This window comes from Schistocerca serialis, chromosome 1 (genome assembly GCF_023864345.2).
Source record: "Schistocerca serialis cubense isolate TAMUIC-IGC-003099 chromosome 1, iqSchSeri2.2, whole genome shotgun sequence".
NCBI classification, from domain to species: domain Eukaryota; kingdom Metazoa; phylum Arthropoda; class Insecta; order Orthoptera; family Acrididae; genus Schistocerca; species Schistocerca serialis.
This window is the reverse complement of record NC_064638.1, coordinates 524,036,957-524,063,354: the sequence shown is the minus strand read 5'-3', so window position 1 is coordinate 524,063,354 and position 26,398 is coordinate 524,036,957. Positions and strand designations below refer to the sequence as shown.

The window sequence follows — 26,398 nt, the reverse complement described above, 5'->3', positions numbered from 1 at the left end:
CCCTGCGGACGGTATTCCAGCTCATGGTGGGGTCATGTTGCTCGTTCGGGACGATGTCTATTACAATCCCATCCCATTGACCACCCCACTCCAAGCAGTAGCTGTCCGTATTACTCTTTCTGCCTTTACTTTTTCTGTTTGTACCGTCTACACTCCATCGTCATCCGCAGTTAGTCGGGCTGACATGATGCACCTGATGTTCAGCTTCCTCCGCCGTTTTTATTGTTTGGCGACTTCAATGCCCATCATCCCCTTTGGGGCTCTCCTGCATCCTGTCAGAGAGGCTCCCTCTTGGCGGATGTCTTCAACCATCTCAATCTTGTCTGCCTCAATACTGGCGCCCTGACTTTCCTCTCGGACTCCACTCATACCTACTCCCACTTGGACCTCTCGATCTGTTCTACCACTCTTGCCCGTCGGTTCGAGTGGTATGTCCTTTCTGACACCTATTCGAGCGACCACTTCCCCTGTGTCATTCGTCTCCTACACCACACCCCATCCCCACGTCCTTCGAGCTGGAACATACCGGAAGCTGACTGGGGACTTTACTCCTCCCTGGCGACCTTTCCGGACCACGATTTTCTCAGTTGTGGCAGTCAGGTCGAATACCTCACGGCTGTTATCATTAATGTTGCCGAACGTTCCATTCCTCGTACTACCTCTTCCATTTCTCTTACAAGCTGTGTCTGTAAGGTGATGGAGCGCATGGTTAACGCTCGGTTAGTTTGGATTCTTGAATCTCGACGGCTACTTACCAATGTTCAATGCGGCTTTCGTCGCCGCCGCTCCGCTGTTGACCACCTTGTGACCTTGTCGACATTCATCATGAACAACTTTTTGCGAAAGCACTAACCGGTAGCCATGTTCTTCGATTTGGAGAAGGCTTATGATACCTGTTGGAGAGGAGGTATCCTCCACACTATGCACAGGTGGGGTCTATGCGGTCGCCTGCCCCTTTTTATTGATTCCTTTTTAACAGACCGAAAGTTTAGGGTACGTGTGGGTTCCGCCTTGTCCGACGTCTTCTTCCAGGAGAACAGAGTGCCTCAGGGCTCCGTCTTGAGCGTAGCCCTTTTTGCCATAGCGATCAATCCTATTATGGATTGCATTCCACCTAATGTCTCGGGCTCTCTTTTTGTCGATGACTTCGTGACCTACTGCAGTGTCCAGAGAACATGCCTCCTGGAGCGCTGCCTTCAGCGTTGTCTAGACAGCCTATACTCATGGAGTGTGGCAAATGGCTTCCGGTTCTCTGAAGAGAAGACGGTTTGCATCAACTTTTGGCAATATAAAGCGTTCCTTCCGCCATCCTTACATCTTGGTCCCGTTGTTCTCCCATTCGTGGAAACAATTAAGTTTCTAGGGCTCACACTGGACAGGAAACTTTGTTGGTCTCCGCACGTCTCTTATTTGGCTGCCCGTTGTACACGTTCCCTTAATGTCCTCAGAGTTCTTAGTGGTTCATCTTGGGGACCGGATCGCACTGTCCTGCTTCACTTGTATCGGTCCATAGTCCGATCGAAGCTGGATTATGGGAGCCTCGTCTGCTCGGCCATCCCTCTTACGCCGTCTCAACTCCATCCACCATAGGGGGTTACGTCTTGCGACCAGAGCCTTCTACACTAGTCCCGTCGAGAGTCTTTATGCTGAAGCTGCCGAATTACCATTGACCTACCGGCGCGACATACTGCTTTGTCGGTATGCCTGCCGGCTCTTGTCAATGCCCGACCACCCCTCTTATCAGTCCTTCTTCGCCGATTCTCTCGACCGTCAGTATGGGTTGTATGTGTCTGCCCTGCTGCCCCCTGGAGTCCGCTTTCGTCGCCTGCTTCGACAATTGGATTTTGCCCTCCCTACCACCTTCAGAGAGGGTGAGAGCCCGACTCCACCTTGGCTCCAGGCTCCGGTTCATATTTATCTCGACCTCAGCTCGCTCCCGAAGGAGGGTACTCTGGCTGCAGTGTATTGCTCACGGTTTGTCGAACTTCGTGTGCGACTTGCCAGTCACACCTTTATTTACACTGATGGCTCCAAAACTGACGATGGTGTTGGCTGTGGCTTTGTCGTCGGGGCCGTCACCTTTAAATACTGGCTCCTCGACCTATGTTCGAGCTTTACGGCCGAGCTTTTTGCTCTCCATCAGGCCGTTCAGTATGCCCGCCGCCACCGCCATTCATCATATGTACTCTGCTCTGATTCACTCAGTGCTCTTCAGAGCCTTGGAGCTCCATATCCGGTCCATCCCTTGTTGCAACATATCCAGCAGTCCCTCCATTCTTTTACTGATGCTGGCTCTCCTGTCAGCTTTCTGTGGGTTCCCGGCCATGTAGGAGTGCCTGGGAATGAAGCTGCTGATGCTGCAGCCAAGGCTGCAGTCCTCCTGCCTCGGCCAGCCTCCCATTGTGTCCCGTCATCTGATGTTAGTGGGGTTGTTTGTAAGAGGCTTGTGTCGTCGTGGTGGGATGCTTGGTCCTCACTTCAAGGAAACAAGCTCCGGGCAGTAAAACCGTTCCCAACTGCTTGGACAACCTCCTCCCGCCCATCTTGGTGAGAAAAGGTCCTTCTGACCAGGTTGCGGATTGGGCATTGCCGGTTTAGCCACCGCTACCTGCTCTCCAGTGACCCAGCCCCGCAGTGCCCTTGTGGTCATGTATTAACAGTGCACCATGTTTTATTGTCGTGTCCCCGTTTTAGTCAATCTCGTGTTGTCCTGTCTCTGCCATGTACTTTACAGGATATTTTAGCTGATGACGCTCGAGCAGCTGCTCGTGTTCTTCGTTTTATTACTTTGACTGGCTTATCCAAAGACATCTATCTCTTTCACTTATTTTATCTGCATCTTTGTAAGAACTTTCTGCTGCCCCCCCCCCCCCCCCCCCTTGAGTTTTACTAGATTCTATGTGCTCTAACAATTGTGACTGGGTGCTAATGACCTCAGTAGTTGAGCGCCCTTAACCCCCCCCCCCCCCCCCAAAAAAAAAAAAAAAAAAAAGAACCAACTCTGGTCCTTTGGAGCAGAGTCGAGTGGAGGGTCTGAATCAGAGGTTCAAGCGGTTCTGTGACTGTATAGGTTGTAGATTCCTTGACTTGCACCATCAGGTGGTGAGTTTCCAGGTTCCGCTTAATACGTCAGGAGTCCACTATACACAGGAGGTGGCAACATACGTAGCAGGGGCTGTGTGGAAGGGACTGGGCGGTTTTTTTAGGTTGGAAGATCTCAGGGAACCACAGAAAGGGCGTCAGTCTAAAAGGGGACAGGTAAAATGCAGTAGGGTAGTTGTAGAAACATTGGGGTATTGTAGTCGTTAATTGTCATAGCTGTGTTGGGAAAGAACCAAAGTTCCAAGCGCTAATAGAAAGCACTGAAGCTCAAATAGTTATAGGTACAGAAAGCTGGCTAAAGCAGGAAATAAGTTCAGCTGAAATTTTTTCAAACGATCTAAAAGTGATCAGAAAGGATAGATTAAATGCAGTTGGTGGTGGAGTATTTATTGCTGTCAGGAGTAGTTTGCCTTGTAGTGAAATTGAAGTAGTTAGTTCCTGCGAAGTAGTATGAGTAGAGTTTATACCTGACAATCGGACTAAACTATTAGTATGAGCCTTTTACCGACCCGTCGACTTGGAAGATACAGTTGCTGAACAGTTGAAAGAAAACTTGAGTTTCATTTCAAATAGGTACCCCACTCATACAATTACAGTCGGTGGTGACTTAAATCTACCCTCGATATGCCGGAAAAATTATACGTTTAAAGCTGGTGGCAGGCATAAAACGTCATCCGAAATTGTACTAAATGCTTTCTCAGAAAATTATTTTGAACAATTAATTCATGAGCCCACTCGAAGCGTAAATGGTTGCGAAAGCATACTTGACCTCTTAGCAACAAATAACCCTGAACAAATAGTGAGTATCGTGACGAATACATGGATTAGCAACCACAAGGCAGTTGCTGCTAGGCTGAATACCATAACACCCACAACCATAGAAAAGGAACACAAAGTATATCTATTTAAAAAAGCTGACAAAAATGCTCTTAGTGCATTTTTAAGAGACAGTCTTCACTCCTTCCGATCTGATCATGTAAGTGTAGAAAAGTTGTGGAATGATTTCAGAGAGATAATATCGACTGCAGTGGAGAGATATATACCACATAAATTAATAAGTGATGGTACTGATCCCCCATGGTACACATAACGGGACAGATCACTGTTCCAGAAGTAGCGAAAAAAGCATGCCAAATTTAAAAGAATGCAATATCCCCAAGACTGGCAAAGTTTTGCAGTAGTTCGAAATAAAGCGCGTACTGCAGTGCGAGATGCTTTTAATAATTTCCACAACAAAAATCTGGCAGAAAACTCAAAGAATTGTGGCCATACACAAAGCACACCAGTGGCAAGATGCAATAAATACCTTCACTGTGTGATATCAACAGCGATGTCAGTGGCACTAAAGCAGGGTTATTAAACACGGTTTTCCAAAACGCCTTCACCAAAGAAGACAAAGTAAATATTCCTGTATTCCAATCAAGAACAACTGCCAGGATGAGAAACATAGAAGTAGATATCCTCAGTGAAACAAAGCAGCTTAAATCACCTAATAAAGCCAAAGTCTCCTGTCCAGATCGTATACCAGTCAGGTTCCTCTCAGATTTTGCTGATACAATAGCTCCATATTTAGCAGTTATATACAACCGCTCGCTCACAGAAAGATCCGTACCTAAAGACTGGAAAATTACTCAAGTCACACCAATACCCAAAAAGGGAAGTAGGAGCAATTCACTGAATTACAGGCCCATATCACTAATGTCAATTTGCAATAGGATTTTGGAACATATACTATTTTTGAACATTATGAAGTACCTAGAAGAAAACAATTTACTGACACACAGTCCGCATGGATTCAGAAAATATCATTCTTGCAAAACACAACTAGCTCTTTATGAAGTAATGAGCACTATCGACAGGGGATGTCAGATTGATTCCATATTTTTAGATTTCCTGAAGGCTTTCGACACCGCTCCTCACAAGTGTCTTCTAACCAAACTGCATGCCTATGAAATATCACCTCAGTTGTCTAACTGGATACATGATTTCCTGTCAGAAAGTTCACAGTTTGTAGTAATAGATGGAAAGTCTTCAAGTAAAACAGAAGCAATATCCGGCGTTCCCCAAGGAAGTGTTGTAGGCACTCTATTGTTCCTGATCTATATTAACGGCATAGGAGATAATCTGAGTAGCCGTCTCAGATTGTTTGCACATGTTGTTGTCATTTACTGTCTTTAAAGTCATCAGATGACCAAAACGAATTGCAAAATGATTTAGATAAAATATCTTATGGTGCGAAAAGTGACAATCGACCCTGAATAAAAAAAGGTGTCAAGTTATTCACATGAGCACTAAAAGAAATCTGCTGAATTTCTGTTATGCAATAAATCACACAAATCTGAAGGCTGTAAATTCAACTAAATACTTAGGGATTACAATTACAAATAACCTAAATTGGAACGATCACATAGATAATGTTGTGGATACAGCAAACCAAAGACTGCGATTCATTGGCAGAACACTTAGAAGGTGAACAGGCCTACAAAAGAGACTGCTTGCACCACGCTTGTCCGCCCTATTCTGGAGTATTGTTGTATGGTGTGGGATCTGCATCAGGTGGGACTGATGGAGGACATTGAAAAAGTACAAACAAGGGCAGCTCATTTTGTATTATAGCAAAATAGGGAATATAGTGCCACAGACATGATACGTGAATTGGAGTGGCAATCAGTAAAACAAAGGCGTTTTTCATTGCGATGGGATCTTCTCATGAAATTTCAATCACCAGTTTTCTCCCCCGATTGCAGAAACATTCTCTTGGCACCCACCTACATAAGAAGAAATGATCATCACGATAAAATAAGAAGAACTGGGGCTCGCACAGAAAAATTTAAGTGCTCATTTTTGCTATTTGCCGTTCAAGAGTGGAACAGTAGAGAGACAGCTTGAAGGTGGTTCATTGAACCCTCTGCCATGCACTTTATTGGGAATAGCAGAGTAATCACGTAGATGTGGACAGGGTGTTTCACAATATTATACCAATTCTTCTGCAGCTCATCTTATGAATCACTGGTGAGGCAGTGCACAGACGCTCCCAGTTGGAGGGGGTAGGAGGGTGTTCTAGCATCCAAAAAGTGTGTTAAGAAACGGACAGATTCTGGGTAAATCGCTGCACAGTGTTTTACACTGTTAGCGGTGAAATTGACTCTTGTTATTTCTGTACAGCAGTTGCAGTGCTCTTCTGGAAAAGGCAACTTTCTCCACTATGAGTGCTGCTCCCTTTTCACTTTACAGACAGACAATCTCTCGCCAACATTTCCTATCCAGTTCTCTTATACAAGTAGACAAAATAGTACCACCGATTTTAATTTTATGCAGTGGAGTTATTTTCACTTTATTGTGTGAGTACTCCTGAGCTATTATGTAAAATACATTGCTATAAACTGTGGCTGAGAAGTGCTTCATTTGTAAATGTGATGTCAGTAACCTATGTAGTGTTGCCAGGAAAGGGATTTGATTGACAAAAGTGGCATCTTGCTGTCTGTTGTCGACAGTATATTGTAAAGCTGTGTAATCTTGTTGTAATGGTGAATTAATGAATAACCATTGAGGTACTACACTTCACTCACCATTTACTGTGTTAGTGATAGGCTGAATAAATCCCTGTAATTCATGAATTGCTAGCATTTGTAGAGTGAGCTGCACAGACTTGCACCACTTACCACACCCCCACAGTATATCTTACAGTTTGGATGTCAGTATGTTTGTTGGAAAAGGGCTGATCTCATTTAAATCTAGAACAGTAATCTTCTATAATGGATCACTTTACTTTTGTTTAGATATCTGAAGTTCCATAACTCTATACGGATTGCTTCTGTTACAGAGGAAACCAGTTTGATCATCTGGACCTCTTCAGGCATTGGGAGAGTGGAGGCTGGGTGATGAACTTGATACCTTTAAGCTGCAAAAAGTATTTCAGCCGTTGATAGTGGAGTCAATGAAATCAAAATTGTTGAGTAAATACTGAAATTGTGTTACACTTGGGTCAGGCTCTTCAGTGTAGTAGACAGTTGACAGCTCCATCTGTTGATCTTTTTTTACATAATAGCTCATTTAACAATTGCAAATAAATACTCACGTAATAAACTGAAAATAACTGTACTATATGAATGTGTAGCCAACAGCCTTCCCGCAGTGGTAACACGGGTTCCCATCAGATCACTGAAGTTGAACGCTGTCGGGTTGGGCCAGCACTTGGATGGGTGACCATCTGGTCTGCCGAGTGCTGTTGGCAAGCGGGGTGCACTCAGCCCATGTGAGGCAAACTGAGGAGCTACTTAATTGAGAAGAAGTGGCTCCAGTCGCGTAAACTGACATACAGCCAGGAGAGCAGTGTGCTGACACAAGTCCCTCCATATCCGCATCCAGTGACGCCTGTGGGCTGAGGATGACACGGCGGTCAGTTGATACCGGTACTGTTGGGCCTTCCAAGGCCTGTTGGGACGGATTTTAGTTTAGTTTATATAAATGTGTACTCAGCGAAGTTACTTTGTCTGCTCACATGAAAGGACTGGATAGGAAATACTGGGAAGGTATAGTCTGTTCGTAAACTGAAAAGTGAGCTGCACTCATCGTGGGGAAGTTACCTTCCCAGAAGAATGCTACAACCCCCTCACAAAATGACTAAGAATCATTTTCCCTGTAGCACTGTAGAACAGTGCATAGAGATTTACGTAGATTGCATCCTTACACGTTTCTTACTTTTGTCTTATTAGTAATTCATATCTCTATTCCATTTAGTGTTAACACACTTTGTGGAAGATGAACACCTCCTTTGAGAGTGTCTTGCACATTATGTCACCGGTGATTACTAAGGCAAGCTGTTGAAGGGTTGGAATAATTTTGTGAATTAAATAACACACTTTCAAAGACTTTACTGATCTCGAGCAGATATCATAATATGAATTCAAAGTAGGCTGGGGCGGCAGTGAGAATTTGGATCAAAGAGGGAGGCATGCCACGGTAATCCATACAGTTGTGCGAACCATTGTGCCGAGATGGCTTAGTGGGTAAGACACCTGCCTTGTAAGGAGGAGACCGGGGTTCAATTCACAGCCTTGGTACAAATTTTCAGTAACTGCTTCAGTATATATACATAAAAAAATGTGAAACACACTGTGATTGGTTTTTCAAACAATGGAACATCCAGGATGGAATGTACCATTATTATGAGAAGGAAAGTTGCTACCCACCATATAGTGGAGATGACACACACACACACACACACATATATATAAGACTGCAGTCTCAGGCAACTGGCAGTGTGGTATCAGTTGCTTGAGACTGCAGTCGTGTGTGAGTTGTGTTTGCATGTGTGCATCTATTGTTGATGAAGGCCTTAACGGCTGAAAGCTTTAATTGTGAGAGTCTTTTTGTTGTGCCTGTCTGTGACCAGCACCTCCACTATATGGTGAGTAGCAACTTTCCTTCTCATAATATTGTAATTGCTTTTTGTGCTCTTTATTTTGCAGGCTTACAAGGGAGGTACGTAACTACAATCCAGCGACCTATCTTCCCTCACGCTTCTAACCGCCTTACACTTCTGCTGCACTTAGATGTGGTATAAACATTTAATATTTGTTCCCAACACATGTTAGTTAACAATATACATTAATTTTATACCATTAAAACACTGTTTTCAGTAATATGTGATTTTTTTGTCCATCCTCAGCAATGCGAAAACTATTAGTCCTAAAGAAAAAAATGAATAGGACCTTTTTTGTGGAAAATTAATATAGTTTAATTTTGTGCTAGAAAATGAGCTAGAAGCTATGGTTTTTGAGGTAGTGAAAAAAAAACGATCTTAAGTACCCAAACTCACAGACCACTGGTCAGTATTTTCAAAAAGTTATTCATTACACCCATCACCACCACTGTGCAAAAAACTTCCAACTGCACAAAAAATTTTCCCCGCTAATTTACACACACACACACACACACACACACACACACACACACACACACTCCAGTTTTTATCCCCTAACTCCCCCCCACCCTCCCCACCTGCTCCTTCCATTATCAAATTAACTATTCCTTGATGCCTCAGGATGCATCCTATCGTCTGATCCATTATTTTAGTCAAGTTGTGCCACAAATTGCTTGTTTCCACAGTTCAGTACAGCCACATTTGTTATACAGTCTAACCATGTAAACTTCAACATTTTTCTATAGCACCACTTTCAAAAACTTGTATTCTGTCCTTGCCTGAACTGCATATTGCCCATGTTTCACTTCCCTACATGGTTACACTCCATACCAGTTCATTCAGAAAAGACTTGCTGACAGTTGAGTTGTTAATTGTTGTTAACAAATTCCTCTTTTTCAGAAATACTTTCCTAACTATTGCCAGTCTGCATAGTATATCCTCTCTAGTTCTTGCATCATCGGTATTTTTCTGCCTAAATAATAAAACCTCATATACTACTTTTAATGTCTCATTTCCTAATCTGATTACTTCAGCATCAGCTGATTTAATTTGACTACCTTCGAATTGCCTTGTTTTATTTTTGTCGATACTCATCTTATAAGATCTTTCTTCAAATGCTCTTCAAAGTCCTTTGCCGTCTCTGTCGGAATTACATTGTCATCTATAAACCTCAAAAGTTTTTGTTCCTTCTTCCTGAACTTGTAACTTCCTTTCCAAATTTCTCTTTGGTCAGAGGAATGATCAGCATTTTCCACAAAAATACACAACACAAAGTTTAAACTTTCACTTTTTAGCTGCATTTTATCAGTTTTAATTTTGGTTATAATATTGTGAAAAGGAAAGTTACCACTCACCAGTAGTGGAGACGCTGAGTCGCAGATAGGCACAACAAAAAGACTCTCATAAATACAGCTTTCGGCCAGTAAGGCCTTCGTCAAAATTAGAAAACAAAAACACACTCGCGCAAATGCAACTCATAAACAAATGACTGCAGTCTCAGGCATCTGAGGGCGTGTGCGTGTTTGTCATCTAATTTTGACGAAGGACTTACTGGCCGAAAGCTATATTTGTGATAGTCTTTTTGTTGTGCCTATCGGACTCGGCGTCTCCTTTTCATAATATTGTTACATTTCATCCTGGATTTTCCATTGCTTAATTTCAGTTTGTGTTCTGTGAATTCTCAGGTCTTAAGATACATAATTAAGTTATTGGCCATATAACCTATTTTCTATGTTTTTTGCCATCGTTTTATTCTCAAGTTGCATAAATGAAGTTAATGCTATGTGATCAAGGCTTTTCACCATATATTTAAGTTGAAATGTATTTTGGTTATTAATCTGTCCAGTGTGAAGTTTTGTCTTTGTTAATTTTTATCGTGTGGAGGTAGTTTGTTTCCTTCACTCCTCTGTCTTCAAATGGAGCCAAGGAAAGTTGCTTTACAGTAAAAAGGATAGTATGTTGAAGATAGTTATTAAAACTTATAGATGAATGAACACTGTGGGAATAATTAAAATATTAAATTTAAAATTTGGAATTAGTAGTTCTGTATTTGCAAACCCATGTGTAAACTGCAGTCTATTTCATGTTATGTTCATTGTAAGACATTGAGCTACATGAGAAATGTTAACATCGTTCCTGATCTATGTTGTGACACTGCAGAATATGGATTGCAGGGAAGAATCAGAAGAAAATGTTATGTGATCATAATTCATTGACTTTTGGGTGCCTCAAATCAACTCCAGAAAACATTAGCTCCTGTCATTGTTATAAAGTTTTCATATGTTGGATGATGATTATTATCAAATTCATCTCCTGTTATTCACTGTGCGTGTACCAGTCATATAGTACGCACATTCACATTTGATCTCTCTCTGTCTCTCTACATATTACTTGTAAGTTCATAATGTTGCAAGTTGCTTTCTGGGTTAACAATGGCAATGGAATCTAGGAAAAGGACAAGGAAAACAAAATAATGTGGTAATAGATCTACTAAGACTGCATGTACCAAGACTTTTCACTGGATATGTGCAGACCACATTTACTGCCAATATATGCATCAAGTAAATTTGGGAGTTGACTTCCAAATTACATCTAAAATTCCTTGTAGTTATTTGCTGAAAATACAGATTTTCAGGAACCACCCTTTGACAATTTTGATCACTATTTCCAGTATAATGTCTGCACCCTAAACAAAACAGATTGAAAAACCTCAAACAGTATCCTGTGGATAAAAGCTACTTAGAGATTTTTTTCCATTATGCTTGAGGACAGTATTGTAGCAGACAAGGTGGTGTCCTTCTGCTGGGTGCCTGGTCATGTAGGAATATGGGGCAATGAACAGGCCGATTGGGCTGCCAAGGAGGCCTGCAGAGAACAGGATGTGGTCCAGTGTCCTATTCCCTTGAAGTCTGTCATCTCTGCACTCCACAGGAAGTGCATGGAGTTGTGGGAGGAAGAATGGCTGGCGGTGACGACCAATAAACTGCGGTTGGTGAAGTCAATAACTCGGCCGTGGTGTTCCTCCTACCGGTCACTCAGTCGGGAAGAAGTGACCCTCACACGTCTTTGGATCGGGCACTGTCCTCTCACACATAGCTTTTTACTACGGCGGGAGGATCCTCCGAATTTGTGATGCCTGTGGTGTGCACATATCTGTCCGCCACATTTTAACAGACTGCATTTTATACTGTGATGCAAGGGCAGAAGTAAAAGTTGATGGGGATCTGCCTTGTGTTTTAGCGAACGATGAGACGTGTGTGTCTAGGGTTTTAAAGTTTTGTGATGTGTCTGGACTCTGGCCTAAACTTTTAGGCTGGAGGTTTTACTGTATTGCAGAGTGGCTGACTCCTCCCTTTTTTCCTTGCGGTCAGCCAGCCACTTCCATCTGCTATATTGTTTTAGCTCCTTTTCCCACTTTCTTCCTGTGTTGTCCATGTTTTACTGCTGACGACGTGCTTCGTCCCACGCTTCAGTGTGGGTAGGCACATATTTTTCAAACCTTGTTACCTGTGTTTTATGTTCTGTTTTATCTTACTGTTCCGAGTCTTTTCTTGACACCCGTCTCACTATGTTACTGAGCGGGCGCTGAAGACCTTGTTGTCATGCGCCCAAAAACCCTCTACTACTACTACTACTACTACTACTGTAGCAAACAAGGTTTCTAACATTCCATCTGCCTGGTGCATATAGTGTTGTACTCCATCCTGATTACACTTCAGTCCCACCATTGAGAGTGCACGGTGGAATCATTTTAGTGTTGATCACCACAGTAATGTGAAGGTATGTCTCATGGAACAGATAAAAACAAAATTCCATGAGTGACAGAAGTAAAAATGGAATGAAGGGAAACTATAGAGTTCTGTATACAAGTTGATGTTACTGTTTTATTTGTTGTAGACTGTATTTAAGTTTTCGCTTGGCTGAACAGTATGCAAAAGAAACTTTCTCTTGTGCCTTAGAGCAAAGCAGACACTTTTTTTTAATGTTGTTATGCTGCCAGTTAAATTTGCAAAATATTGGTTCACTTACACAGACAGTACACCAGAACAGAATTATTTCTGTACACACAGCTAAAACTGTATTTCAGAATTATGTGAATGTGTCTCAACCCCTACTGTCCTCTCAAGCAGTGTAGTGAAGTACTTTATCAATGTTTATGTATCATATCTGTGCCACTTAAAGGATTTGCTTCCACCATATCTGCATATTTTCAAGTGTGTGTTACAACAAGCTATTGCAAAACTTAGTTCTACATTTTTCTTGAATGTTGCTTCAATAGTTGGTACTTGTGTGTGTTTTTTCTTTCTTCTCTTAAATATCTTACTGTATTTATTTTTGCTCTGTGGTGCCTCAGTGGTGTGCTTGTTTAACTTAACTAGTAATTCAGTTTGCAAAAAATTATATACTTGTTACCTCCTCTCCCCTCTCTCGCCCATTAGGATATAAAGAGAGGTTCCATTAATTATGAATACTTCGTCTGTTTCAGGGTGCATTCTGTCTGCTGATAAATGGTGGCGGTCAGTGCACGCGTTCTGGACAATTCAGTGAGTATTTGTCGCCAATGGCTTCTGGGAAAAGTACTGGAAGTATTGGCAGTGCATCATCATCTTCAACTCCACAGCGTTCTCGACCTACAAAACGTCAGCATTCAGTGGTGCTAAACGGTGTTGGCGGCTCATTTGAGGATAAAAGTAGTGATTATTTGTGTCCAGTCTGCTTCGAGCTGATTGAGGAGGCGCATATCACAAGGTGTGGACACACCTTCTGCTACAGGTGCATATCAAAGTCAGTTGAATCCTGCGGACGCTGCCCAAAATGTGGGTTTTCTCTTAGCAGTCGTGAACAAGTGTTCCCGAACTTTTTGTTGAATGAGCTGGTCTCAAAATACAAATCAAAAGTCATGGGAACATCAGAGGCTGGTTTAACACGTGACGCTTCAGGTGAAAGCCTTCTAGGTCCTGATGGGTTACGTGACTTTGTTGCTACAGAGTCACTAAACCTAACACTGCCAGATGTAAATGTTATTTTGGAAGTGCTGACACAGAGAAAACATTTATTAGAGGCGGAATCATGTGCAGCTCAAAACAAGCTTTTATATGAATTTCTCACACATTTACTGCAGCAGAAGGAAGAGCAGTTAAGTCAGCTTACACGGGAAGTTGCTCTTATTAAGCGGGATATAGGAGAAGTTGAGAACATCTTAAAAGAAGTCCACACCAAATGCCCTAAGTTGGAGAAAGAACCATCAGCTTCAGGCAGCACATTGGGTCTGAAAAAGGAATTGTCTTCTGAAGGCCCAGGGAAACTTAGCAAAGAAGAAAGCATGAGTGAAGCAATGGGTCCTGATGGATTTACTGGCAGCCAGAAGAATTTGGACAGCTCTGCAACAAGTCTGGCACTGCGCCGGAAACGTATGCATGCCCATTTTGATGATTTTGTTCAGTGCTATTTCAATTCAAGAGCCAAAGAACTTATGTTTGGAGGCAGTATGGACAAATCATTTGGAGGCAGTATGGACAAATCATTTGGAGGCAGTATGGACAAGTCATTTGGTGGTAGCATTGACAGAACAGCAATGCCATCATCAGAAAGCCAAGGTCTGAATGCGTTTAGAGAAAATTTAGTGAAATTTTCCCGGTATAATTCTTTACGGCCACTTGCAACCCTAAATTATTCAAGCGATATCTTTAATAACTCCACAATTGTGTCTAGTATTGAATTTGATAAGGACAATGAGTTTTTTGCCATTGCTGGAGTCACAAAAAGAATAAAAGTATTTGATTATGGAGCTGTCATAAGAGACACAGTGGATATTCACTATCCATGTGTTGAAATGGTATCAAATTCAAAAATATCATGTGTAAGCTGGAATTCATACCACAAAAGCACTCTAGCAAGTAGTGATTATGAAGGAACAGTTACCGTGTGGGATGCTGTCAGTGGGCAGCGTGTTAAAACTTTCCAAGAGCATGAGAAAAGATGTTGGAGTGTAGACTTCAATGATGTCGATACCCGACTTATAGCATCAGGATCAGATGATGCAAGAGTGAAGCTGTGGTCACTAAACATTGACCGATCAGTAGCTTCCCTTGAAGCAAAAGCTAATGTTTGCTGTGTTAAGTTCAACCCTCGCAGCTCCTGCCATTTAGCATTTGGATCTGCTGACCATTGTGTACATTATTACGATCTGCGCAATATGAAGGAGCCGTTATCAGTTTTTAAAGGTCATCGCAAAGCTGTGTCATATGTTAAATTTCTCAACAAGGAAGAGATTGTATCTGCATCAACAGACAGTCAGTTGAAGATGTGGAATATTAATAATCCACATTGTCTGCGGTCATTTGTTGGTCATATTAATGAAAAGAATTTTGTAGGTCTAGCAACAGATGGAGATTATGTAGCTTGTGGTTCTGAAAATAACGCCTTGTATGTTTATTACAAAGGACTTACCAAACAGTTGTTCAGTTTTAAGTTTGATGCTGTTAAGAGTGTTTTGGAGAAGGATAGAAAAGAAGACGATGTTAATGAGTTTGTATCTGCTGTTTGTTGGAGACAGCATTCAAATATTGTTGTTGCTGCAAACAGTCAAGGTATTATAAAAATTTTGGAGCTAGTGTGAGGTGTACACAATTTTTAGTTCCTGAGGGTTTATTGTGTTGTACCTCATCCTTTTCAGGGGCAAGTGTTTTTGGTGCTTCCATTATTGGATAAATTAACATAGTCACATTTTGGAGGATCACTGTAAAATCCAGCGATTTGATATAATTTTGCTAGTCAGCATAAAACGAAGTAAGGAACCAGTGTACTTACAAACTTTTTAGGATGGGTGCAACTTTAAACCCGTACTCTGTGTACTACCCACACATATTGCTCAATTTTGATGTACTTTGCATAACTTGCCTCATGTTAATTAATGCATTAGTGTTTCGGCTAAAACCGGTAATTTCATACATATAGATATTTGCAAGAGGTTGGAAACCTTTTTGATTGTGTAGTTTTCACACTCTGTATTCGTTACCAAGCGTTCATTAATAATATTTTGGATGTAATCCATCAAACGTATTGTCTGGTGTATATGAACTATAATATAGATTTTGAAATGTGTTCTATGTATTGTAGCGTGTATTTATTTCTTTGTGCATTTTGAGTTGTAGAAATATATTTATTTTATTACACATTTGTTGTCAATAATTCCTCAACCTGATACAAAGAACTTTTGTGTTTTGCATGGTTTATTTTGTGTGTTACCTTCAAGTGTCTTGCAAAGTCTGCTGCCCCCCCTCTCACTCTCTCAGCATTATCGTGATTAATGGAATGTTTATTTTGCAGATTTACCACAGTTTCAAAAGTTATGCAAAAGATGTAGTGCTATGTATGTATTTCGGAATATCCAGATTTTTCTGCATTAAAATGTATGTCATTGTTTGAGATAAATATCATTGGTTTTTATAGATAAGCGATAAGGTAACTTGATGACTTTTCGTTTATAATTACTTCATATTGTAAGTTCTCTCTCTCTCTCTCTCTCTCTCACACACACACACACACACACACACACACACACACACACAAGTGCTTCACAGTGATTGTTACACCACACTATTTCAGTCATAGAATTTGTGCCATGATTGCTGTAGTTTTTGCCATGGTTGTTGTACTTTTTTAAAGTAGTTCAGCAGAAATAAATGAAATGGTTGTGCACAATATTCTTAATTCTTATCTTAGTACATTTTTGTACTCTTCCAAAATGGTACGATTTTATCATCCTGCATGTGTGGAATAAGGAAGCTTATCTGTAATACACAAATATTTGTTTCAAACTTTCTTCTTCTAGATGTTTATTGTATACAGTATTTTCCTTGAAATAAAGTAATTGCATCTAGCTCTCCCCAACATTGGTTCACACTGTTAAAACAGTGATTAAAATAATTATCTTTATGTGTTTGCTGAGATTGTAATTTGTAAAGTTAAGGTGTACACCGTTACTTTCTGTGTCTAATCTGGATAATATACATCAGCTGATTTGATCCTATCTATTTATTTAAACTTTTGGGTTAAGGTCCTCCATTTTCTTGAGTTTTTTTCCAAAGTTACTCTTCCAACTGAACAGTTGACTCTTCTTAGAGCAACAGACAATGTGACACAAGTGAATACCGTGATGTAGCTCATCTCTAAGGGACCACTCTTTCACGACTTTCCACTTTGTATAATGCATTCGGACTTGATGATTTGCCCATACTTACTTCAAAATACATGCATCATTTAACTTACTATGCTTCGGTATTGTGTGATCTGAAGTCCGTGATATGTCATAGTCCACCCAGGAATTTCCATTTTTGTATTGATTTCGTAGCTTTCCAATCTTATCTACCTTTTTTAGTAGACCATCAGTTTAACTATTTCTCACTCACTAAGCCTGAACACCACACATCATATAAATACAGAAAATTCATAATAAATGAATGTATTCATTTCTGTCTGCTGGGGTATCAGAAACAGATCAAAGAGACACACTATTTCCACCACACAGTTACACATAGTATGCCATAAAATCTGGCTTCAACACATTTTCAAACATTGTCATCATACCTTTGGATATTATCTTTAAATTTCTAATTAATGGCATATTTATTCATAATTGTTGAAAAATTTTAAAACATAGTCATAAATAGTGTGACATTCTCAGTTGCTAATATAGATGAAAACATTTCTGAAATTTTTGTCGTACAGTGGTTAATTCACCAGACACACATCTTGGAAGATCAGGTTTCAAATCATTGTCCATCCATCCTGAGTTAGGTTGCCCTTGGTTTCTCTCTGACTCTGTTATGGTGCATGCTGGAGTGATTCCTTGGAAAATGACAACATTTTTTGTTCTCTACGCGTGTCTTACCAAGGCTTGCAATCCTGTCTTTACAGCCTCTTCATCAATGAGTTCTGAAATATTGATTTTTTCCTCTGCACCCTCCCCACTTCTATTCTGTACATATTTACATTTATTTTGGCCCTTTTTTATGTGCATTTTGATTTCTAGCTAATAATATTAACATCTTCAGTTTCTTAATCAAAAGCCATTTTCAGGTTTGCAAGCTTTTGTATAGATCATACATGACACTTTGTGTATGAGATGTGGCTATAAAACAACAGGTCTATTACTGTAAAACATTTTGTTCCAGAAACATACATATTTAGTTATTGCCACCCTCTACATACTCCAACCCTCTATCCCTATGATGCTCCGTGTGAATTTTCCATTAATGGAAACAGTATTGGAGGTCTTCCTCTCTGAATTTTTTGATGATGCATACTGCTTTCTCTTGCTTCAGCAGTCTGAAATCGTATTCCTTTAATGCAGATTTGACCCTGGGTAATAGAGAAGTTGCATAGTGCTAGGTCAGCTGAATGAGGTTGGTGGTCTGACACTGAGATACTTTACCTCACTAGAAATCTCTTAACAGAAAATGCACTATGAGCCAATATGTTCTCTTGATGCAGAACCCATGATGTATTATTCGGGTCATATTTCCTCACAGAGTTGTGAACAAGAAACTCAAATAGTTTGACCTTCAGGAACCCACTGAAGGTACACAATTCCATGAGTATTAAAAAAAAAAAAACAACCATCATCGCTTTGAATCTTGATTTGCTCATTTGAGCTGTTTCCGCTTTTGGTGAATTTTGGCCCTTCCAATGCATGGATTTGCACTTTGTTTCTGGATAATAAGTGAAAAACCAAGGTTCATCACATGTTATTGCTCTGTCCAAGAAATTAGGGTCATTTTCAGTGGTATTCAAAGTGCTAGTTTAAACATTTTCACGAGCTTCTTTTTGTTTGATTGTGAGAATTTTTGACACAAGTTTAGCACACATTTTTCTCATGTAAAATTGGAATTGGTTATGTACACAGCAATTGATCAAATAGATCAAATCAGATTACTTACTTTTTTGATATTTTCATCTGTTTTTGATGTTGAAAGGTGTCGCAGGTGTGAGTCATCTTCAATGTCTTGTTGGTCTTCTTGGAAATGCTTGAACCACTCAAAAACTTATGTACATGACAGTCTTCACCATACACTTCTTTTAGTAAAAGGTAGGTTTCAGTGGCTGTTTCTCAAAGCTTGACCTGAAACTTCATGACAGTTCATTGCTGTGTTATTATGCTTACCATTTTTGTGGCAGAACAGAATAACAGTTCTTACACAAACCGGCCACCTTGAGGATGACTGAAAGGTTGTCAGCTGAGATGTCAGAACAAGAATTAACAAAATCCCTGATGCACACCCAACAAGTGATGGAATATTGTATCCTGTGGAAAACTTCAAGAAATAAACATTGCACTTTTTAGCAATTTAAGTGGTTTAATTTTTTATGGAATGAAAATGTTTCAGAACTGTAGTTGGCATAGCATGATTAATTTGAATGTATGCAGAAGCATATAAATTTTTGGTAAAATATTTTAGTTACAGAGAGACAAATTCAGTCATTAGATTCCATACAAATGAAGTTGATTCAGTTGGGCTACAACTCGGGTCTCACTGAAAAGTTGTCCTTAAAATTCTTACTGCCTATAAATATGGCTCAGCACTCCGTACACACTGGAAAAGAAAAGGAATGAGAAGTTATGTAGGGACCAATATTTGTAAAGAGAATGCTAAATGTACAACAAAAGGAAGAGCTTTCAGTCCCTAGAAAAGGAAGACACACAACCTAGAGCCAAGTGGGATTATAAATAGCCTGCGAGTAAATGGAAACAAAATGTGGAACATGGCAAACTATATTTGAAAAGCTAAAACAGTTTCAGTTAAAAAGTAATAATTAAAGGACACTGTTATTAAAGGTGCAAATGGGCAGAAATTGCACAAGAAAGAAAAGGAAGCGTGCAGATGAAGACTGGAAATAAACTAAAAAATATACAAAGAGAAGATAGAAAAATGAAAAAGCAAATTTGTTGGAAATTTGAGTAGTTCTTAGGGTAAGAACAGACGTTTAAAATAAGTACACAGGCAGAGTTCAGAGTCACATCATGTGGTAAAAGTGATCTAAATGTATTCTGTAAGCAGACATTGTATGTTTTTTATGTAAATTTATTGCTTTGACTTTTCAGCCTACTAATTGTTTTATTCTTCTTTTAATGAAAAGATAAACAGTTTTTACAAAATGAAGTTTTATGTAAAATGCATAGTTCCACAGCTGGCACACTCTTGTCATCAACTGTAATATTCTACAGGAAACCACACTTTAACGCTAAAAATCATGTTTTTCTTTACAGTGTTTACTTATAGTACTTGAAATGAGAATCAGTTTTGTGGAAGTTAGACGTATCTAAGTTAAAACTAAACTCTGTGCTTTTTTATATCTGAGAGATTGGGTCAGCTTGAATTGTGTAAAAGTCAATAAAAACATTTTTGTTTGCATAATGGGCTAACCTTTTCTTTTTTAAATGCTGCTCTAGGTCCTACGAACTCTGTGATGGCTTTCATAATGTAATTTAAGATTATCTAAGATTGAAGTCCCTATTTTTCACTTACATATTCCTCATCATGTAAAATCTTGCTGTCCGATGGTCTCATTGCATAGGTTCCTTTCAGTGAATAGGACAAGTTTCCCAGTGCGGGATCATGACAAGGTGAATGAACTTTGTAAATACATGTATTTGAATGAAAATAGGCTGCTATTTTTTGTTTCATAATTTATTTGTAAGGTGCATTTTTATGTGAAATTTGAGCAGTTTTTCTGCCGTGCCATTGTCCATTAGCAACTGCATTCCTTAAAAAGGCATTTGATTTCAATATTTTGTTATTTATTTCCAGTACTATTAATACCAAATGATGCAAGGTAAATTATAGACACTACTTAAAAAAGTATTCCTTGAGACATCCAGTGTAACCATTTCCTGAACATTTGCCTTGTAAAATTTTCCTGAACATTTGCCAGTGCACTGATTGTCCACTGATCCCTATTGCAGATTTGACTCAGTTTGTCCTAATGTTTCCCATCTCACGGTAACATTCATTTGACATAATTTTCTATTTGCATGGAATAATTAAAAACTTTTATTTGTTATGAAACTTCCTGGAGAGCCCTTTACCAACATTCATCTGTTGCATTCCTTTCCAACTATCCAGATCTGTTTTCTGTAGTTTCCTCAAATTGCTTAGAGTAAATCAATGATGGTCCCTTTGAAAAAGATCTGCCATGCATTTCTCTTCAGAATAACCCTGTTGCCAGCTGCAGTGCCACTATGTAGTGGTAAAGTTTGGCAGTGAATACCGTACATCATTATCAATTAAAATGCTTTTATGAAATAACTGATTCAAGTAAGAGTTTTAAATAATACAGGTAATGAAATCAATAATGATATAGTTTGCAATGGTATTTTGCATTGCAGTGCGGTTAAAATTTCAATAACAGTTATCTGAAAACTATATTTATTTAGTTTCCTTTGGTATGTTTTATTCATTGCCCATTACTTTGTGGACAAGATGATTGGTGACAGCTTTGTCTTCAAAAGCAGAATTAAATTATTTTTGAAAAAAGAATACTGTGCAATACCATCCCACATTCTTGTGCCAAGCATTTGTAAAACAACACTCAAGTTATCTGTTTTCTGATCCATTTAATTAACAGACATATTTACTGAATAAGGAAAACTTTCTTTGAGTCATAAAAAATATTTCTATAATTTAAAAAAAAAATGTAGTTACTTTGTGATCATGTTGTAATGGTAATTACTATAAAATCAGTGACCGCAATGCAGTTACTTTTGTACATTTGTGTGTAAACTCTGATAAGTAACATTGAAGTGCATATATTAGTCCATGTTGATAGCAATATGAGAATGTGGCAGAACTTTTGAAATCAGAGCTCCCAAGTGTTGAAAAAGGTACGATAAGACAGCTTTCACTGTAGAAAGGAAAGTGTTTGCCACACTGACTTTTGATTTGAAAATACCCAGTAATTTGGCAACTGGCAAAATGCCACTGTTCATTATATCTCTCTTTATGTGAAAAATATTATCAGAGTGAGTGTGATCCAAATTTAATCCATATGTGTGTTGCTTTTTTGCTGACGTCTTTGACCTACCTATTTACATAAGAAATTGAGTGACTTAGATGCAGTAATTCACAACATAACCAACGATTTTTACTAGTTTTAATGTGTTCTATGTGACTATTGGGCGGTTTTATTACTTCATTAGTACAAAATGCACAACTTCAAGGTTCAGTGATGCTCTGCAAAAAGAGGAAAATATCAGCAATTGAGACAGTTTTCAACCATAGATGCTGGTGCTACTTTGGACTTTGTAATTTATCTCTTGAACTTGCATCATGAGGAAAGTAAACAGTAGTGGGGCAACTAGAATTTCTGTGAATAACTTTACTCCAATTCCAAAGAGACTTCCAGAATTAATTTTTATACTAATTTTATCTGATCGAGTCTTTCCTTCTCATCCCGTCCGGTAAGTCTCCCCTGACACGTAGTTCTGGATAGCTTTCACGAAATCTACCCCTTTTCCTAGACCTCTCCAGTCATTTTCCTTCACCCCTCTTCCTTCCACTTCAACCCTTCTGCATGAAGGAGGAGCCATTGACTCCAAAAGCTCACCTAGTTATAATCTTTGATGTGTTCTGCAACTGTTTCGTGAGTACATTTTTTTTAATCGCTCCAGTTACCTTATTTGATCTAGTTCTCTGTAACAGATGAGAATGTACCACTTATATCAGGTGGAAATCTCTAACAAACTGAAGTCACATGGATCCAGGAAACCCACATACAACAGAGGAAAGAGAAAAGGAAAGGGGGGGGGGGGGGGACAATGATATGTTACCTTTTGAGACTTCATGTCATCTACCTTAGCCTGTTAGAAGCCATGTTTCAGGTGAAGTCATTTGATTGGCAGTGAATTTTTTTGCTGTAAATGCCCTTCATGATTTTATTTCCCTTTGATGGGAGGAATGTTAAGGCATCAGACTGTGGACAGATACATAAAATAGTGCCCACACAGATTCCTCAGTTTTGAACTTTCATTTGTTGTAGGAGCAAGGGCACAGTTACCCATGTGACACTATAGTTGTTATCATTGAATTTAAGCAGTGGAAAAATATGGTACAGGAAGTAATCAGTTATAAAATCAGTTATGTATATTGTTTAAAGACATTCAGTAGGACATGTATTTCTTCCATTTCTCCATTTAGATGACTTGACAGTAAAAATTCTTTCATAATATATGCTCATGTAGAGGCTAGTGTGGAGGTGGAGAGTACACAAACTTTTTTAATGATTTGCTGGACTCCTTACAATTAAAATACATGAACAGATACTGTTTTCGCTCTTGCTAGTCAACTGTTAACATCGAGAGAATGCTCAGTTCATTTATGCTCCATTGTGAGCCATCCTTGAGATCTCCACATATAGACTTCAAGCAGGTCAGTCAAATAAATGGAGTACATATGGCATTTTAAGAAATGGATGAGGACTGTTATGTTACTTAAAAGACCGTTCTTTCCAGTAAAACCATGTTCCAGTAAAACCATGTTCCTATTTAACCTCCAGTGCCACCCTCGTCCTTTTCCAAAATTCAACAGGCAATGAGTCGCTGAAGTTTTACCTGCCCTCTTTTTCCTGACCATTCCCAAAATAGAGAATGAAATTATTTTAATCATCTATGTTTTTCCTTCAGAGAAATGACAGTTTAGGCATTTAAAAATATTTTGTGACGCTAGTAATGTATGGTCACTTAACAGCCTCATCAACTACATTTAGATTGCTCTCAATCTGCATTAATTTTCAGTGGGTAAACTGTTCTGTTCAGGCAACAATTTGTACCAAAATATGTGGGTACAGGAAGAAGAAAGCAATGCACTTTGACTAACTTTTACATGCATTGTTTTTTAGTGCACCATTAATTGTAAGTTAGTCCTTGTTTTGCAGGGTCCTATGTATCTTAAAAGATTCGTTAGAATCCTTCATTGTTCAATTCAGGTGCATACAGTAAAGTATCTATAAGCTACATTGTTCCTACATCAAATCTACTGGCAGTGTATCATTAAAAATTATATTCAAATCTGATTGGCATTGATGCAATACATACACTTTCTTGTTTGAAAAAGAAAGAGAGGCCTGCTAACTGGCTGGAATATTGTTTCATCTATTCAACAACTAGTTTCCATAGTATTAGCACGTAATGGTCGGTGTATTACCACGATATGTAATCTAGTCATATTGGTGTGTTAGGGGCAACTATGACTATCACTTATTACATGTTTTGTTAATATTTGAGCCTAAGATGATGATAATATTGAAGCAAGTTGTGGAATATAGTTTTATTGCAGCTTCTCAGAGGATTGTTTTCTTTTCATGAACTTAGCAACTGTGAAGCACCACTCTGAATGAAATACTCTTATGTTGCTTTATGTCATAAGTTATGGTAAAAAAATTCTGGAATGGAGTAAGCGATAACTGGAGGAACGACCAAGAAGTAATCACCATGCACTTGTCGACATTGGTGACGAATAACACACACCTGTCATGCTAAAGAACTAATATCAGACAGGCAACTGCAAAACAAATTGATTTTACTGTATTTAATCTTAAGATAGAAGTTACTACAGAATTTTGTTGGCCTGTGTGGTTTTCTAAGAAAAAGAAAATAATACCTTGATTGCTATGTGAGAACTGATAGTGTAATTGTTAGGGTGTCAAAACTTGAGCTGACAATAATTGACATACTGTTTCTGTTTTAATCAATAACACTCAGTAATTTTTTAAAAAATATTTATTCCATGGTTATTTTTGCAAGGGTGTTTGATCCATTTGGTACTGCTGAGTATATGGTGAATCTTCTTTTACACTGACACAAGTATGTGTCTTGCAAATGCAACAATGGAAATTATAGGTAACAATATCAATAGTATAGGGAAAGATAGATTGCTACTTAACATAAACATGACACATTAAATTGCAGACAGACACAATTAAAAGACACTTACACAATGTTTTTGGCCACAGCCTTTATCAGAAAAACAGAAACACACACTGAGCTGCCAAAGTTGGCGGTTATGTGTGCTTGAGGTGTGCATACTTACATGAAAAAATGATGCATGTTTCTCTTTTTCTCATGAAGGCTGTGGCCGAAAGCTTTGAGTAAATGTCTTTTAGTTGTGCCTGTCTGCAATTTAACATGTCTTACAAATGAGAATGAATAGAAAATAGAGCAGAAAGGTGTAATTAAGGGCACATGTACTTTAATATTCCAGATTTCAGAAATTAAATTAAGTTGCAGTTGGTTCATTAAGCTTTATAATTCAGAACATGTTGCAGCTGGAAATTAAGAATACGAGCTGTGAAAGTGAGAGTATCAGGTATTGTGAAGAGAATGAGAAAAGTATTCTCTTGAGGATTTTGATGCAGATATTTAAATCGGAGACATAAAATCATTGGAAAAGTATTATACATTGTGGAAGTTGACTTTCTTTCATTTCCTTCATCTCTCTCTCTCTCTCTCACTCACTGTGTGTGTGTGTGTGTGTGTGTGTGTGTGTGTGTGTGTGTTCTTAATCATTTCATAGACTGCCTATAAAACTGTTTTAATTAACCTATCGTATTAGGACAAGTATATTTGTGGGAAGTATCATTGACTTAAATGACTTAAATATGTTACCAAACAGCCAAAATTTTTTATGTATATTTTTTTGGAATGCTGTTTTATAAGAATTTTTTGTCCTTCACTGGCAGTAGAAAATGTATTGAAGGAATACCTAATTTTTTTGAAAGTAGGTGCCTAACCACTTAGATAGGAAAAAAGAATAAATTTTTGTCATCAGTTGGATGAATGGAAAGATAAAATGAATTATTTCATTTTAAATACACTAAAACATTTTTTTTTTTTTTTACAAATGTAAATTTCATATCTATTTGCAGGGCTGCTGCAACTTCTTTTTATGTATGAGTAGAAGTTATGTGATAGTATGGAGGTATTTCACATTTTATGTTCTTATCTGTAATTCCATTATAGCATTATGAGCAGTCATCTAACTTTATTATTTCTTCTCTTATATTAACATGTTAATAGGTGTTAGCATTAGTGTGGATTGACGTATAAATGTGTTTTACAAATGCTTAGTGTAGGAAAGGTTACTGAGATTTTAATGATTAGGTAGTTTAGATTAAATGAATGTTGGTAGCTGTATTAAAGAAACATTGAGATAGAGTTTAGGTTTCGTAAAACTAAACATGTTAATATACATGCATTGCACTTTTTGTGCATCCACTCTGTGCAGATTGGTGCTTAAATACCTAATATTGACAGTTTTCTGTCATAATATAAGCTCCATCCATTCAAAAAAACTATTGTGGGGCCTGTAGGTAGCAGTGCTCACAAAAAACTGATTTAAAACATTAAGAAGAAATACTTAGGTATGTTACAAATGCTGTAAGATAAAGGAAAGGAATTGGGAAGGATGTAATACTGTTTGAAGAGTTGCCTTAAAAGGTTGCTGCGAACATTGAACTGCATCATTTGTAGCAGGAATGCAACTGGTGCAGATTTCCACAGTATTTTGTGAATTTATTTTGAAATATATCGAATAAGACACTAGAGCTAACTGTGCTGATTTAATATAGTATTCAGGCATTTTACAAGCATTATATACAGTAATTTTAGTGCGAGTTTGCCATAATTCTGTATCAAGTATGTAGATATTGGCTGTATTTCTGGCAAAGTGAAATGAGGAGCAGATGCTCATTTTTGCTGTTTCCCCATCCGCATGTTTGTTTCAGTTAGTCATTGAGAATTATTCAGTAAGATGTTTGTTCATTCAAAACTCATTTAGATTCTTGCTTCTATTATTATTATTATTATTATTATTATTA

The 26,398-nt window shown here is 38.7% G+C and overlaps 1 protein-coding gene across 5 annotated transcripts in view; it reads left to right on the top strand.

Moving 5' to 3' along the window:
- LOC126474574 (E3 ubiquitin-protein ligase COP1-like) overlaps positions 1–16,143 on the top strand; it is a 51,852-nt gene extending 35,709 nt beyond the window's left edge. For 3 of the 5 annotated variants that reach the window (XM_050102074.1, XM_050102066.1, XM_050102082.1), the window contains one exon: positions 13,014–16,039. In XM_050102074.1, coding sequence (XP_049958031.1) covers positions 13,089–15,146 — 2,058 coding nt within the window. In that variant the 5' untranslated portion in view covers positions 13,014–13,088 and the 3' untranslated portion in view covers positions 15,147–16,039. Of the gene's footprint in view, positions 1–13,013 lie in introns of all 5 variants that reach the window. The other 2 variants (XM_050102053.1, XM_050102059.1) reach the window with 2 other exon arrangements.
- Positions 16,144–26,398: the final 10,255 nt, after the last annotated feature.